Source organism: Meles meles, chromosome 11 (assembly GCF_922984935.1).
Source record: "Meles meles chromosome 11, mMelMel3.1 paternal haplotype, whole genome shotgun sequence".
NCBI lineage: Eukaryota > Metazoa > Chordata > Mammalia > Carnivora > Mustelidae > Meles > Meles meles.
The window spans coordinates 48,360,838-48,378,788 of NC_060076.1; the positions used below are offsets into that span (position 1 = coordinate 48,360,838).

General features: G+C 42.2%; 1 protein-coding gene across 1 annotated transcript in view; it reads right to left on the bottom strand.

Annotated features, from left to right (window-relative positions):
• Positions 1–862: 862 nt before the first annotated feature.
• The window catches only part of LOC123953535 (methylthioadenosine phosphorylase), a 45,265-nt gene continuing 28,176 nt past the window's right edge, over positions 863–17,951 (bottom strand). The window contains exons 5-8 of the mRNA XM_046023880.1: positions 13,470–13,572; positions 8,789–9,028; positions 4,341–4,463; positions 863–1,787 (exon numbers count right to left, since the gene is read on the bottom strand). Of these exons, the coding sequence (XP_045879836.1) occupies positions 1,749–1,787; positions 4,341–4,463; positions 8,789–9,028; positions 13,470–13,572 (505 nt within the window). The 3' untranslated portion in view covers positions 863–1,748. The remainder of the gene's footprint in view (positions 1,788–4,340; positions 4,464–8,788; positions 9,029–13,469; positions 13,573–17,951) is intronic.

Sequence of the window (17,951 nt, forward strand, 5' to 3'; positions counted from 1 at the left end):
GAATCAAGAAAGACACCCCTGAAAGCTATCAGGGAGACCTGTACTTTCTGAAGGCAGCAAGAAAAATGCCCACAGGTTTTTGCCTTGACATCCTCAGACATATACTAAGAACGAAGGAAAGAAGGTACATATGGTATTACAGAGTAGTGCAGGGCTTACAGCTACAGGGAGCCCTGGGTTCAGGCCTGTTCTATCATCTGTGTATCTCTAATGTGCGACCAGGGTTGGATCCCTGCGCTGGCAATGAAAGACTCATAATCCCACGTAACCCAAACAGCTCAATATCAATGCTGGGGAGTAACCGGTTTTATTTTGTTGCTTACAATTAGTAGCTTATTATCTTGAAGACAGTCTCCTAGACACAAACACATTGACTTTACAGACTCTTCTTTAAACAGACAGGCTATATGACTAAAGGACCCAGTAACAGACCACAGTGAATAGGAGTTAACTCTGAGGGAAAAAAAGGATCTCCCTGTGAGAGAAAACAAAACATACTCCTATAAAATGAACAACAAAAAGCAGAGGAAGAAGCAAACTTCCATTTTATGAAACACTCCAAACCACTAACGCATGTAAAATAACTCACCAACGCATCAAAAGTAGAAACAAAGGTCAAATATTAATTTTAAAAATACCTGACACACTAGCACGTGTGTCTAGTCTCTTATAGTTCAGACCCTCTGAGGATTAAACACCCAGCTTTTCTCAAGTTGTTGCAGCCCCAAGTATCGGTCTCACTAGACAGTAATTAATGATCCTCTTTTTTACCACAATCTGAAGACGGAACTCAAACAGAACTCTTCTTAGAATTACCATCTTAAACCCTGCTTCACATCAGTATGTTTTCAAGAACTGGACCTTTTTATTTTTAAGACAACTTTATTATTTGATTATATTCATTGTAGAAAAATGTGAAGACACAGAAAAATATAAAGAAAATTAAAATGATTCAGTGTCCCAACCCCAAATACAGTAACAAAAGATTATATATCCATTTCTGGTATTTTTGTGCATTAATGTAGAACTTTAAAATGAAATTAGTGATGCAAAGTGTGTGCACATATCCTTTTTTCGTTTCGTATTATAGAGCAACCATTTCTTTAGGACATTAAATATTATGTGAAAACATGATCTTCAGTTGGCTGCTTCACAACCCAATTAGAGCTATGCTGTAATTTACTTACAACCGTTGGATATTCAGATTGTTCTGAATATTTACTATTATAACTAATGGTATACTAGACATCCTTCCCTATACATAATTCTTTGTATCTCTGAAAATTTTTTAAAGATAAATTCCTAGAGTAACCAGCACAAAGGGTCTAAGTATTTTTAAGCCTTTCGATACATTTTAGCAAACTGCCCTCCAAAAAGACTACAGATTTATAGTAACATCAATAAATAGCCTAATAATTCCCATTTCTTCTTCGTATTTCCTTGGTAACATAGGAACTGGATATTACCTCCCAACCTTATTCTTACAAATTTACTGGGGGAGGGAAGGTGGGGTCTTTTCTTTTTTTCTAAAGTGTCAGAATTTTTCCACGATTACCGGTCATTTCCGAAGCAGTCTAAGCCTTCTAGAAGGCATCTCTGGTACATGCATGTCTTCTTATCATGTTCTTCCTTATCAGGCAAGGGCATGAGGACTGGATGTCCTTTCCATGTTTTTTCCAAGTTAAGCCGAAATTTCTCAAATGACTAGAATTAGGAAGTCTTCCTGTCACCTAGGCAGCCATGCTGGTTTAATGTCTTGGTAATAAAACAGAAAACTGGGCCATATTCTAAAAGGAAGAAAACAGGCACAGGTCACATTTAACCAAGCATTTGCTAGAGGCAGTGATTCTGAAGATCAGGATAATCACCAGGAGTATTTAATTAAAAATCGTATTTTGGTTTCAAAGACTGAGGAGTCATGGTATACACACTTTCAATAAACTCCCCCAGGAAATTCTCAAGTTTACCAAACTTTAAAAACAACCAACCACATGTGGGACTAGCGACAGCCCCTAACTCTTAGTTCCTCTCTCTCCTTTCCTGTAGAGTGAGCTGTGCTTATTTCAAGAGGACTGTTCAGATTCTCACGGACCTCCACCCCCTTTCACCTCCACTAGGATATGTTTCATACACCAACCTCCAGCCTGGATTAATGTAAATCAACCTCTGATATTCACCTTATCCCAGTGGATAAAAATCCTTGAAATTTTAGTACATTACTCCTCTCTAAACATAACAGGATCTTCTTCATCACTCCGAGCCTTATATATCTTTGTAAACCATGGCTGACCATATAGTGGGTGCTTACTAAGTGTTTCTGAAATGAATGAGTGAATGGATAATACACATTTCAGTGTAGAGGGGACTGAACATGCTACCCCAGAATAAGGGGTTATTAGTAGGATGTTCCTTAATGCAACAGAATGGAGGCCATGAGTCTCAGTATTGTCTAGAGCAGCAATTCTTCATTTTCTTTCTTTAGATCATATATGTCTTTGAGAATCTGATGAAAGCTATACACATTAACCCTCTTTAAAAATGCATACATACAGAAACACACTATTTTTACATACTTTCAGAAACTTCACAGGAAAGGAGAACATGAATTTCTACCATTCAAGCATTTTTTTTTAAAGATTCTATTTATTTGTTTGATAGAGATCACAAGTAGGCAGAGAGGCAGGCAGAGAGAGAGGAGGAAGCAGGCTCCCCGCTGAGCAGAGAGCCCGATGGGGGGCTCGATCCAGGACCCTGGGATCATGACCTGAGCCGAAGGCAGAGGCTTTAACCCACTGAGCCACCCAGGCACCCCATTCAAGCATTTTTTACTTAAAAATGAAGCTGAAACAATAAATTTATTGCTTGAGAAATTATCTTCAAATTCAAAAAAGACTGTGGTTAAAATGGGTCAGCTGAAAAACTTAAAAAACAAAACAAAACCACAACAGCCCATCACACCTTGCAGGTGACAATTGCCTTTGCAGTAGCAAAAGTATGAGTCACAGTTCCTATAATCAATAGCTTGCTTATTTCGACAAGCTAACGACCTGCTGTTTCTATTGCACTGCACTCAGGACAATGTAACAGTTTCCAGTTTAAACTAACTTTCCTCAGTTCTTAGAAATTAATTTGTTTCCCCTTTCTTCATAATTATAATAAGGCTTGCCTGTGTTTCAGTTACAATGAAACACTTCATGGGAGAAAGAGGGGCTATCATTTACTCATTAAAGAACATTTAGCTTCTAGGTCTATAGGCTGAAACCAAACATGTGTTTCCTGTCCCTTAGGGACTTAAAGTCTAGTGGGAAAAGACGGAATACAAGTTCCAATATTCTTGCCTTGGCCAGGGCATAGAGCTGAGAGATACCTTGTTACAGGGGGCTGCATCCGCTTGTGACAACCGGCTCTTTGTATCGATCAGTGGTTTTTACTGATAGTCTGAAATTAGCTGGGCTGCAGCACTTCCACCAGGCATTCGGTATCAATTAAAATCATGGCTCCTCAGTGCCCAGCAGCTGTCAACCACTGACCACCACACAGTGTCTTCATCATACTAAAATTGTGGCTCTCATTCCACGGCTCCTTGGTGGTTAGCAGTTCAGGCAAGGGAGGGCTTTTATGAACTTTTCAAATCGTCTCTCAACTACTTGTCATAAGACCCAAGTGTCTAGGTGTGTTCTAGACCTTAGGACAGGCTGGCTTCCTTCCCTGGATACTAGGGGAATTTAATATCCAACTGGCTTGAGGCAACACCTTATCCAATGTGGTTAGTCAATAGAGTCACAAAACATCCAAATAAAAAGCATGCATCTCTGAGCTTGAGCACTCAGTTTAAATTATATTCTGGGAATTAATACTAGAGTTGAAAAGCTACCAATCTACAACCCATCTCGTGTTTATCATTAATCACTGTCTTGGTCTGATACAGTGTCAACACTAAGCAGACATTCCTTGGCACCGTTTTGGTATTCCTATTAGTGCTTTGGCTTTAAAGGCTGCCAACACTTTGCCCAAGAGCAAACAGCTTTGTCAGCAATGTAAGCCATGTACAGAACAAGCACTCTCAACCTCCTGAAGCATTATTTAGGGATGCCCTGCAAAGCAGGACAATGTTAAGAGGTTGGCAGACTAGACAGTAAAACTCTCACCACCTCAACTTTCAAGTCTTGCATGACTTGCCCAAATATGTAACTACTCAATTTCACACTGGTTAGTATGGTTGTTAAGAGCATGAAAACTTGTAGAGAAAATACAAGACGAGCTGGCCCAAGGGTGAAATGCAAGTAAGAGAGAAAGGCAGCTGTGCAAGTGTCTGCTTGCAGATGGCTGAGGGTACTTACCTTCAGGTTATGGAGGGTTTCTGACCATTCCATGGACCCTATCTGAGGTATGGTAGTGAGGAGTAGACTTTTGGCTTTATTGGCATTTTCTTTCAGGGTCTTTAGGACCCGGTCCACCGAAACCTAGACAAACAACAGCACAGGATGTTACTGGCAATTTATCATCCTACCGTTCTCCGCAGAACATTTTCCTGAGCTCCGACCCAATCTGTAAAGTCAGTTTATGCCAATTCCAATCCCCTGAACACCAGTTCTGCATCTTTCAAGGCAGACTTGGTCCCAGCAGGGGAGGTCTTGGGAGAAACCCAACGACATCTCTGAAGAGCACTGTTGGTTTTCAATATAAATGTCTGAGACACTGTCTCAGATGTATAATGTGTTAGCATGGTCTGGAAAGATGTGGCCAATTCTCCTCCTGTCCATAGTAAAATGGATTCCAGTCTTAAAATTGCTCCTATACTGGCTAACCAATCATAAGATAAGCACATGGCTCTTCTTCTTCTTTTTTTTTTTTTTTTTAAGATTTTATTTATTTGACAGAGAACACAAGTAGGCAGAGAGACAGGCAGAGAGAGAGAGAGAGAGAGAGAGAGAGAGGAGGAAGCAGGCTCCCTACTGAGTAGAGAGCCCGATGCAGGGCTCAATCCCAGGACCCTGGGATCACGACCCGAGTCGAAGACAGAGGCTTTAACCCACTGAGCCACCCAGGCGCCCCAGCACATGGCTCTTCTTGAGAAGACTTTGAGTTAATGAAGAGAAATGCTGGAATCAGAGTATTGTCATTTCTACAGCTCCCAGTGAATTAATGGATGGGCGGCTAACATCACAGAACAACAAAAATCCCAAACCAAACAAACAATCCACTTTAATGAGCTTCCTGACAGGAAAACTGAACACGTTTTGACATCTAAATTGGATCAAATCTCTGGAACCAGCTGTCAATTTACAAAAAACACAGAGGACTGAGAAATCTGTCAAACTACCCCAAGGAGATGATTTCAGTGATCCAGAAGGTTTCCTGTGGGAAACTCTAGAGGACAGATGACCTAGTTTCTTTTCAGAACACTTGGAAGTAAAAAACTGTGATACTTGAGATCACTAGAAACATGAACTACGCTTCGATGTATTAAGGAGTTGCTGCTGGAATGTGACAATGATGACGTGGTTATGTTAGATGTTTATGGCTAAAATCACGGATCAGAGTCCAGATGAAATATAACTGGCCCTAAGCTGATATGTTCACAGTTGAAGCTGGATATTGATTTACAAAAGCTCATACTGTCCATCGACTTATTGTATATGACTGAAATTGCTTCATAAGGATGTCGAAACAAGTTGTGAATATAAAATCAATGATCAGAGGTGGAGTACTTGCCACACCTCAAGGGTATCTGAGGTTGAGGGGCACAAAGATTACACCTGTCTATTTCCTGGAGTTTATACAAAGTCCAGATCCGTCCCACAAACACTGAGTTGTGTTTAGAAAAAACTGACGAGTACTGGAGCAGGTGGGAGTCCCATCACTGTGGGACTACAATGCAGTGACCAGATGGGAGCTGCCAGGTACATGCAGAGGCTTGCTTGAAGCAGTCTTCCAGTGCAGGCTCATGAAGCACCCAAGAAATTTACCTTGTATTTATTTTTTTTCCTTACACTTTTCACACTTTTCCTTTGACTGATATTTCTTTCTTTCTTTCTTTTTTAAAAGGTTTTATTTATTTGAGAGCAAGCGAGAGAGAGTGCAAGAGTTGGGGGGGAGGGGTGGAAGGAGAGGGAGAAGCAGACTCCACTGAGCAGGAAGCCCGATGTGGCACTCGATCCCAAGACAGATCATGACCTGAGCTGAAGGCAGATGCTTAGCCAACTGAGCTACCCAGGCACCCCTTCCTTTGACTGGTATTTCTGTACAGACTCTGATCTTTTCCTGGTCTTTATTCCAGGTGTTGGGCTCCACCCAAAATGCCTGCTCTACTAACCTCCTCACAATAAAATCTAACCCTCTGTTGAAAGTCCAGTTGAAATGTCAAGTTCTCAAACATTTCCGCACACACATCCCCCTCCATCATAGAGGCCATGTGAACTATAGAAGCTATAGGAGCTGCTCTACATACAGGATTTGGCTCCATTCTCCCAGAAATCCTGCATGGTCAGAACTGTAAGTAAACAACCTCCACCCCTCACCTCTGGCTCCATCCCACTGAAGAGTAAATGGATCAAAGAATGTGCCCAGTGTTCCAAGTAAATGGAGCAACAGGAATCTGAAGGTGGGTGTCGGCAACTTGAAAATCTTTGTACCACCTCAAGCTGCACATCTGGTTTAAAGCACAGTGACATGCATGGCTGGTTGATGACACCATCTGCGTCTGTGCTTTCCTTGTGGCACTTAGCATCATTACCTGCCTTCATGCCTTACCGCTGACAAACAGCTCAGTCTCTCTGCTCTCAACTCAAGTGGCTCCAACTGACAGCTTTCCAAACCTCACGTAGTAAAGGAAAGCACCATGTGCTCTGCAGAGGAGACAAGTGTCACCAGACTGAGCAGAAAGTCAAAGGCAGGAAGCAAGAGGCTGGAGCCTCCTGCTAACTGGAAGCAGCTTCTCGACACCATGAGGCTGAGCTGTCCCTTAGGTGACCAGAGCTGCCAAGTCAGAGATGCTGCTGTATCAGGATCTGGAAGTTTCTTACACACAAAATACCCCAGTAGTCAGCAACGGTTTATTACACTGAGGAGTTGGTACAAGGTATTCACACAAAACAAAGAACCTGTGTTCAAGTCCAACCAAACTCCATATACACAGATGGACTGACAATAAGGCTATCTTACTGTTTTACAGGAAAACAGACAGTGCAACAAGCCGCTCTGAGATGGTGGGAAGGAGAAGAGGTCACCTCCCATAAATGTGCTCACAACAGACACCCGATGCTTGTTCTTTACTTTAAAACCCCTTGACTGTAATTTTGGCCCTTTCTCTATTTTATTTCTTAAAGATTTTTATTTAGTTGAGAGAGAGTGTGTGTGTGTATGTGCGTATGCACGAGCAGAAGGCGGGGCAGAGAGCGAGGAAGAGAGGAGATCTCTAGCAGACTCCCTGCTGAGTGGTGAGTCTGACCTGGAGCTCAACCCCATGATCCCGAAATTAAGAGTCAGGTGCTCAACGAACTGAGCCACCCAGATGCCACCGCCCCCCCCCCCCCCATTATAAAATGAGACTGGGGACAAGACAAATGATCCAGTTTCTTCAAGTGAAATGCAAGGAGTGAAAAGACAGGGGAATCTTAGATGAAAAGAGATTTAAGAGGCAGATCGTTTAAATGCAATATGTGGATTATAAGGAGTACGAGGTTTATCAGACAAGAAGGAGAATGTAAACAGTCTAGATTTGGTTATACTAAGGAAGTAGTATCAATATTTTTTCGTATAATAGTGGTATTGTAGTTATTTTATTATTTAATTTTTCAATAAAGGCCTTCTGGAAATTTTTTTTTTTATGGAAAAATACATCAAAATCATGACGGCAGGGGAGAGAGAAGTGAGTAGGAGCATATATAGGACCTAAGATTGGCTGTGGCTGGTAACGTTGTGTGATGGGTAACTGGGGGTTCCTTATACTAGCCTTTCTCCTTTTATTGACGTTTCAAGTTTTCCACAGTGAACATATTTATTTTGGAAGCCTGACAGAAGTGGTCCAGTGTCTTCACATACCAGCTAGACCTCGGTATCTTTCCAGCCCAGAACCCCTCACTGACCTCCCTGTGAAATACTTCTTCCATAGTCTACACGGTGCTGTCTCCCTCCCTCCTCTCTACCCCACCCAAGTGTGCCTGTCTTTCCCACCACCCTTCCACTGGAAAGGCTTCCCAGACTTCAAATATTTGGTTGGGTCAACTGGCTATGTGCTTCTCACCACACTAACTCTCTATCACCCTGAGCTTTCTTACATTGGTTGGCTTATCTTGGCCCTTCCCTGCTAACCCCCCAAAAGCCCCAGAATATTCGTTCCTCACAGGCTTGTCTCTCTGCTATCATAGTCCCACACCAACATCTTGTAGTCACGGTAGGTTAAACAGACATAGAGAGTACTCTTACCAGGCAGAGGTAATGAAAACACACACCAGGAGCACATGATAAGTTAATTATAACCAAAACATACTTTCATCCTTAAAATAAGGTCCATCTCACTATGATTCCCGTCACACCTACATGTTCACGATGTACTGTTTATCTCTGGATAAAAGTGTCTTTTTCTTCTCTGTGGAGATCTTTGTATCTTTCAAAGAGAACTATAAAGAAAATACCTGACCATATATACAGGGCTGACTTTAAAACCTGGCAGAAAGGCACTTTCTGGAACTAATATAAGAGAACAAATGGTGAAGACACTCTCTCAACAGCTCCCACAGGGTCCAGAAACCCAGGCAGTACATGTTGGGAAGAAAATTCCACCTACCGCTTCCTCGTGCTCCTTCCAGCAGTCATAATCTGTCGCCATGGCGATACTTGCATAGCAAATCCCAGCCTCCTTAGCGAGAACCACCTCTGGAACTGTGGTCATGTTGATAACATCTGCCCCCCAGCTGCGGAACATGAAGCTTTCTGCCCGGGAGCTAAAACGAGGTCCCTCGATTGTGACCATTGTCCCTTTTGAGTGGCATCGGAGTCCTAACTTTTTAGCAGTCTCTATGAGGACCTAGAAAACAAAGAACCACAAACTCAAAACATACAAATGTAAGTTAACAGCTTACTTACCATTTTGGTGTTTTTTTTTTTTTTTAAGATTTTATTTATTTATTTGACAGAGACAAAGAGAGAGAGAGAGACAGCGAGAGAGGGAATACAAGCAGAGGGAATGGGGCAGGGAGAAGCAGGCTTCCCGCTGAGCAAGAAGCCCGATGCGGGGCTCGATCCCAGGACCCTGGGATCATGACCTGAGCTGAAGGCAGACACTTAACAACTGAGCTACCCAGGCACCCCAACTATTTTGGTTTTTTCCCCCTCTTGTTTGACTATAAATGGCTAGTACCTGCAGTCCCTCAGATAGCCTGGAGACCACGGAAGGGTGTTTCCTAGATCCTCACCCCATCATATAACCCTGTTCCCCAACCCCTTGCACACACAGCTTACAGCTACAAGAGCAAACAGTGAGCGTCTTCTCTACACCAGGCATTTGTTTATACAGTTTAATTTCACTTATTTCTCAGCAGCTTGAAGAGACTAACCTGGGTTGGGAACATGGACTTGAGTCTGAGTCATTCACGCCACAGGCTGAGCTTAAGGTGCCAATCCTATTCACATCTCCTCAAAGACACGTTAAGAATGATTTCCAAGCTCCTGACTGGTCTTTCACACACAATCTAAAGACTTTAATAGGAGCTTTTTTTTTTTTAATTAGAAAATGATTTGAGGGGTTCCTGGGTGGCTCAGCTGGTTAGTGTCTAACTCTTATTAATTTTGGCTCAGGTTATGATCTCAGGGGTATGAGATCAAGCTCTGTGGCTAGCTCCGAACTGGGTGTGGAGCCTGCTTACGATTCTCTCTCGATCTCCCCACCTCCAGAACAAAGAAACTGATTTCTTCATAATCTCTTTTGCCTGTTGTCTCTCCCACAGGCAAAAACAGAACGGGACTGTGCTGGTTTTTTCTCTCTAGGGATAAACTTATCATGGCATTACTTTAATGGCAAGGCCATGCGTGGGTTTTAAGAACATTATTTGAGAGTTTGATCACTTTTTCCAGTGACTAATTAATAACACACATCTAATTCTCAGGTTTTAATTTCTGGCCTTTGCTTCAACATTCCTTTATAATTAAAAAAAAAATTAACTGTTAACCCACTTAAGCACTGCCAAAAATTCACTTAATCTTTGTATGTTTTCATTTTCCCATCTGTAAAATGGGAATAATGAGATTGTATTACAGAAGTACTGTGAAGATTAAACGAGTTAAAGAATAATACAGCAAAGGATTGTGTCGGGCACACTATAAACACTGGATAAAAGCTAAACTACTCTTCTAACAATTACTAATCCTGGCACCTTCTACATTTGTTTGCCAAATAACTGGCAAAGATTCCTGGAGTACTTTATATATAAAATGGTGTGACTCAACATCAATAAAGGCTCCAAATTAGGCCAAAGTCTAGCCTGCACATGTTGGAACCACATAAGCAAATTAACCTATTTTTTAAAAAATTTTGATACAGCAATGTGAGAAACAGTTTTAATAAGAGCCTTGGCAACACCAAATTTAGAAGCATGACAAGTCACAGACAATGTATAAGTTGATGTTATATCATGTTTATTTATACTATATTTATACTATATGTTGAAAATAAGATTATGCTTAATAAAAACTTTCCCCTTGAGTACAGGTTATAAATTTGAGGGCTAAATCACTCCTCCTTCACCTCTCCCTCCCCCACCCCCAAATTAAAATATAGCCAGCCCAGTCTCATCTTCATTCAATGTCTTTTAAAATCCTGAATAATCAAGCTGTATATTTTGGCCAAACTTCAGTACTTCCAGAGATGACTAGAGGAATATCACAACCACCTTGTACACTGGGCTGTGGCATGTTCCGTTCTCACATCCCCCTAGTTGGGGATGCCATGATGGTGAGGAAGAGGAAGTGAAGGATTATGGATGTGGACCAACCACATCCATAAGACATGGGGTCTTCTCACTTGAATCAGCACTTTGCACCCCCACAACCACAAGAACAGAAAGCTGCAACATCATGTATCAGTAATACAAACCACAGGCTGAGAGATCTCTGGGTCTGAGGCAAACATGCTTTCATTTGCATGTTTTGAGCAATAATAATGGAATTCCTGAATCTACGACCATTCTTCAAATATATTAACAATATCAGACCACCAAGCTAAATATATTTTATGTGTCTAGACTCTGAAACACTTTCCTTCCGATTACCTCTTAAAATGATGAGAAGTGAAAATATTTTAGGGGTAGAAGTGATGGGGAAAAAATATTAACCCCATGTGTGACAAATGTTTTTTCTATCCAGGCTCTGGGGAACCATTTCACCTCCCCAAGGGAAACCACCAGCGTCTTTGGGTAAATTTCTAAAAACACTCTATCTGCATGTGGATATTGTCATATTTACCTCTTTATATATAACACAAGTGGCAGAAATCTTGCTCGCCATTTGACAATTCACCTTGACAATCCTTCCTTATCTGTACACAAAAGGTCCCGTGAATGTTTTAAGTTACAGTGATCATCGCCAAGGGGCAGCACCATCTCCTCTACATTTCTGGACAGTATTTATAAATCTCTTTCAGAGCATGTAAGAATAAAGTTATATTCCGAAGCCTTATTTTTCCCATTTTCTTTTTTAAAATTTCTTTTGACAGAGAGACCGAGCACAAGCACAAGCAAGGGGAGTGGCAAAGGGAGCCCAACGTGGGGCTCAATCCCAGGACCCCGGGATCATGACCTGAGCTGAGGGCAGACCCTTAACCAACTGAGCCACCCAGGCGCCCCATTTCTCATTTCCCACCCAGGTGCCCCACTTCTTAAATCGCCTCTGCTAGCATTCTTTTAGTCTTACATGGGAGAAGGGTGGGGGTCCCCCCCTGGCTTGGCTAGACCAAGAATAGCTGAGTTAATGTGGTCTCAAGGGAGGCCAACTGCTATTGGAAATGATCCCCAATTGCCAAGCCACCACATTTGCATGTTTCCGCATACATCATTAGTATTTCCCCTCCCTCCCTTCTACTGCTGGTACCTGAATTCAGTGTTTTTTGTGGTACATGATCTCAGGCCTATTCTTAGGCCGCCCCCATTTAGAAATGGACAAGAATCTTATATACATCTAATTACCCCTGGAAAGCAAATGTATTACATGGACAGTTCTGCATTTCAGAGGGAAAACTAGCAGCAACGTTCTGATAGAGTCTGTTGATAATTACCTAGAAACATATATATCCCAAATACCCAAATACAAACTTAACCTGCCATTTTTAAAAAATAAATAAAAAATATTTTCACACAAATCAGAGAGAATCAAGAAGTGGTGGTCTATCTAAAAAGGCTCCCCCTAAGTCCTGGCTTCAGATTCTAGATTTTTGTTTAAGACCACCGTGAGGTTAAGAAGCCCTTGTTGTTGGGGCACCTGGGTGGCTCAGTGGTTTAAGCCCCTGCCTTCGGCTCAGGTCATGATCTCAGGGTCCTGGGATCGAGCCCCACATCGGGCTCTCTGCTCAGTGGGGAGCCTGTTTCTCCCTCTCTCTCTGCCTGCCTCTCTGCCTACTTGTGACCTCTCTCTCTGTCAAATAAAATAAATAAAATATTTAAAAAAAAAAAAAAAAAAGAAGCCCTCGTTGTTAACTCTAAGTTAAATACTTTTACATAATTACGTAGGGCTGAACACAAAAGCTGCAATAAATCATCTACTTTCCATATGCAGTGTTTAAAACTATCTGAATGAGTACAGTGCTTAGATAATTCCACTAAGGGCTACCCCTTAGTTCAAAGATTTTACTGTAATCCTGGAGAGAAGGCTGGACAGTAATAGCCAAACTCAGCTCAAAGGCCAATGATGCCAATCTGACAATTCACACATTATCAGAAACTGAATTCTTAAAAGTAGTTAGCAGTTGCTGGATATCTCATAACTGAGAGATACAGCTCAAAGCACTTTATAAATCACAAATCACTCATTTATCCTTCACACAGTGCTGTGAGGTATACATTCTCATTACCTTCATTTTCCAAACGAGGAAACTGAGGCCCAGTGGCATTAAATATCTTATCCAACAAGACACAACTATTAAGAACAAGAGCAGAGATTTGATCCCAAGTAATCTGGCTCCAGACTGTCCACTCTTGACTAATAGGCTGTCCTACACTAAATGACATGAAGGTATTCTGACAGCAAAATCAAAACCTATGAAAACGATAGGCTGCAACTTTGAGTGGCTCAGCTTATCAATGACTGAGAGTAGTGGAAGCAGTACTAACAAAGGGAAAGTCTTCTAAAAACCTTGTAGAAGAGGCAAGCTGGAGAGGGGAAGAGGGCCACTTGCTTGTTAGCCAATTAACTGAACTCTCTAGATGCCACCCCAAGCCCTTATGACTTATTTTGGTACACCTTCCAGAAAGACTACGAACCTCTCTTGTTTTGGGGCAGAACGGCTCAGCCATGGGAATATGGCACACTCCTCTGGTACAGGAATGACTTCCATCATAGAAGGTCTGAGGCCTTTTAGTGGTCCTACAAAATAAAGTGAAAAGGTTTTGTTTTTTAAAAAAGCCCTCAGTCCATCCTGTGGGGGCCGGTGAATCCACAGTACCTAGGTCAACACCTTGGTCCTTTCTCTGGAATCGAAAGCTCTGGATAAGCTGAAGGCAACTGCTGGAAAAGCCGCTTACAGGATGGTGTCCCGCTTTTCTGGCTCTGGGTTGGTAGCAACATGCTTTCCAACAGGAATTCAAGTGTGTGGTCCGGTGACCGAGAGGACAACCACAGCAGATTGCAGGTACAACTCAACTTTGGGCTCGGGAGGCCCTAAGAAGTCACTATAGAATTCTCAATCGCTGTAGACGTAGAGGGGTTGTGCAGTGAACCCCACAGATATCCATCACTTTGATTCAACAACGCAAACTTCGTCACACTTGCTTCACCTGTTAGCTTTTCCGTGGTTGCAAATCTCAGACTTTGTTATTTCACGCCAACTTCAGAAGAACAAAAATATGTGGATTTTTCACTGTAATGTCATGATCACATTTGATAAAAATCAATTCCTCAATCCCAACTAACGGATGAGATGCAAATTTCCCCGATGGCCTCAAAAATCTTTTTTTTTTTTTTTTTTTTACTTCTTTTTAATGTTTTAACTAATGCTTTTTTAGTTTCAAGTTCCAAATAATGTTCTAACCTTGCATTTGATGGGCCTGTCTCTCATGAGGGTAGTTCCTGCCCTCCATCCCTGACGTTTGGCCCACTGACGAAAAGAGCCATTTGTCCTGCTCCACTTTTAGGAATCTCGTTGCCACCTAATTTAGCTTGTTCCTCTACCCACTGTAATTAGTTCTGAAACCTTAGTTCAACTTCTTGGTGAAACATTTTTGAATCCAAAAAAGGCTAAAATTAACCCAGAGCCAAGTCACCCTGCAATTTTTCACCCAAAGTTCTCAGAATAAAGCACTTTCTGTGTCCTTTATATTGTTCTCAACTTGAACTCATGAGTAATACAGGAAAGAAAGTCTTCATCTTTTCTATAGAGGGGAGGGCAGGGGAGGGACAGACCAAGGGAAAGCAGGGGAAGCTGGATCACTTCATGTCTCCTTCCGGGAGCGGGAGGGAAGGGAAGAGCATGGAGAAATATACTGGTTCGATTTATACCGCTGGTGCATCCACCTACCAGAATTCATCTGTTACTTCCATCCTGTCACATAGAAAACACTGACTCTCAGCTGGCACCAAAGCCACCTGGCTCCATAATGATGCCTCCATGCTGGGCAGGGATGAAAACCTAGCCTGTGCTCCTCCCAGCCCTCTGTCCTCTGTCTTAGGGCAAGGCCCAGTTGACCCTCAAGCAATTCCAGATGGGGTTGAAGAACAGGTCAAATGGCTGTCCTACTCCCCATGAACAGAGGCTTTCCTCTTTTGGTGAAACTAACCAATAAAAGGGTGCCACGTATTCCAGCCCTGGCTTGGTATCAGCCTTCCATGAGTCAAGTATTAGCAATATCCCCATTTACAACTGTGATGAAGTAGGAAAACAGAGCCACAAAAACCTCCAGCAACTGTATCCCCATAAATGTCCATGCAACAACACCCCCACTTTCTGTTCCTCTCTCCTCTTTCTACTCCTTCTTTGCCTAATCATTCCTGTTTGTTCTGACCTTCGACCTTGAGACAAAACATGAATTAGTTATGCTTTATGTTATGTCACATACACACAGTGCTAATTAACTACAGTTCATTCCCTCTGTCAATTGGAACATCTTACACTTTTCTCTTTATGCAAAGCTCTTGAACTACTAGCTACAACTGCTGTATCTGTTTCAGTCTCTATTTCCAATCATAAAATGTAGTTCATCCACCCATATGCACAGGCATTGTGACATGGAGTCAACCAAGATGTCTAGATGACCGACAGCAGCTCGGAAGCAAGGTCGGAAGCTAGAGACAAACGAGGAGCCAGCCCCAAGGAGAATCTACGGTTGAGGCCGGAGCCTCAGAGAACTCAGCCCTGGAGGGGCAAGTGAAGGGCTGGGCCCTGAGGAAGACATGAACACTTTAATACCAATATTTCTAATGGTTTCAGGGCTGTGCTGTCAAGATCCAGGAGAAGGAGCGTGTGAGAAAACACTTCTTCACACAGCCTGCCCACCTATCTGTCCTGTTCATATAATTAACTTAAGTGTCAACACATTCAATGAAAGATTTAATGACTTAAACTGAAATCACTGTAAACAGAAATACTCCTGTCCAGCATAAAATGGTAAGACATGATTGATGCTGAATGCAATTCTGACCAAGAGCAATGGGATTTACAGTCATGGAGGGGCGGGGGGGAATGGAGCACATTTTTTCCCATAAAAAGTACAGTGTGTAAATGTATTTTCTCTTCCTTATGATTTTCTTAATAACACCTTTTCTTGTAGCATACTTTATCATAAGAATATAGGACACAATGCATATAACAAATAAAGTATGTTAATCAACTATTTATGTTATCAGTAAGGCTTCTGGTCAACAGGAGGCTATCAGCAGTTGAGTTTTTGGGAGGTCAAAAGTTACACATGGATTTTCAACTGAATAGGGCTCAGCACCCCTAACCCCATGATGTATAAGGGTCAACAGTAATTTGTTACAGCAGCAACAGGACACTAATACACGTGCTTATGTGGTTTAAGATACAGCCAACCCCAGCTGTGGCTTCCACCAGTTATAAAGAAATGATGCTGAAGGTCGGCCCCAACTCTAGCTTCATTAGCAAACCCTCCCAGTGAGGCAAGGGGACTGCGAATTTCACTTCCCTGCTAGCTTGGGACCCCAAGGGAAAATACTCTGGGACTGACTGATTTGGCTGGCTTTACCACTCACTCAGGAACTCCGTGCCTCAGAGAAAAGTCAATCTGATCTCACTGTACCTCAGTTTGTATCCATTTCCTCATATTTAAAATGGGGGAATAACGAATACCACCTACCTTCTAAAGGTCAATGTGAAGACTGAATGAGACATGGAAAACAAGTGCTCAGCACTAGCAACCACTATTTATGGAAAATCTGCTTCTGTACTCAAGTGCCCACCTCAGGGCCTGACACATGTATGGACCTCAAGTTGAAGGTACACAAAAAAACAGTCTGAGGCTCTCAGGGACACATACTAAGGGAAGTGAAGTGTGCGCCCGAACAAAAAACTGTGCATGGAAGAGTGAAGGAGGCAAAACTGTGTTGTGTACTGGCAAGAGAAGTGAGTTCAAGACTTCCAAGGAGAGAACACTGAGCACTTTCACACACAGAACAGCGAAAAGCCCAGAAAAAAAAGAGACTGGTAGGTTGTTGAGTCGGCTGATAACTGACTAGTAGACTTGAGTCGGCTCTCGGACAGCCATTTGTTAGTAATTTCCCTCTGAGGAAAAGTGGAGCTGCAAACAAGAACACTTGTCCTACAGCGGAAGCAAACACAACCGCACATCTGTGAGGCAGCACATGTCCCCAACAAGCAGGAACATGAGTCAATTAATCTATTGGCAAAGCAGGGCCGATGGCTGCTTATAAGTAGCGTGGTTTTGGGGAAATGATTCCACCCACGTCACTTAAAAGATATCTAAATAGTAATGCGCATGGACAAACTCAAACTCAGTTTCAAAAAAAAAGAAAGGGGTGCCTGGGTGGCTCAAACTCAGTTTCTAAGAAACCAAAATGAAACAAAAAATCCAATCCCTCTTTTCTTTTTTTAAAGACTTATTTATCCCAAAGACAAGGAGAGGGAGAGAGAAAGAATGTGAGCAGGGGGAGGGGCAGAGGGAGAGGAGAGAGACAATTTTCAAGCACACTCCCCACTGAGCTCAGAGTCTGAAGTGGGGTTTGATCCCACAACCCTGAGATCATGACCTGAACCAAAATCAAGATTCGGACCCCCAACTGACTGAGCCACCCAGACGCCCCCACACCCTCTTTTTATTAAAGCCGGAGTTCTGAGGGAAAGTGGAAGTGTTCTATATAGCAAGGCGTCGCGGCCACCTTGATGCCCAGTAGTTCTGCTAGCAATTTATCCCATGGGGATGTTCATACAAACACAAAGATAACTGGGCATACCAATGTTAACTGACTCAAGTTAATACAAACAGGAAACTGAAAACAACCCACTTCCACTCAGAAAGCAGCTTAAATGAACCACACTGCCAACAATGGAAGAGAGTATGTCTGTAAGGAAGAACACAGTGGCATCTGACTACACATGTGGGAAGCTGAGAGAGATGGTTTAAAGGGAAGACTGCACATTGTGAGCTAGGATAGAAGAAAAAGACAAACTGTTCTTTTTCTAGAATTCCTACAGAGTCACACAAACATTTTTGTGTGTGTGTTAAAAAAATATATAAATGGTAGGTAATGTGGACAATATGCTCAATTTAGTT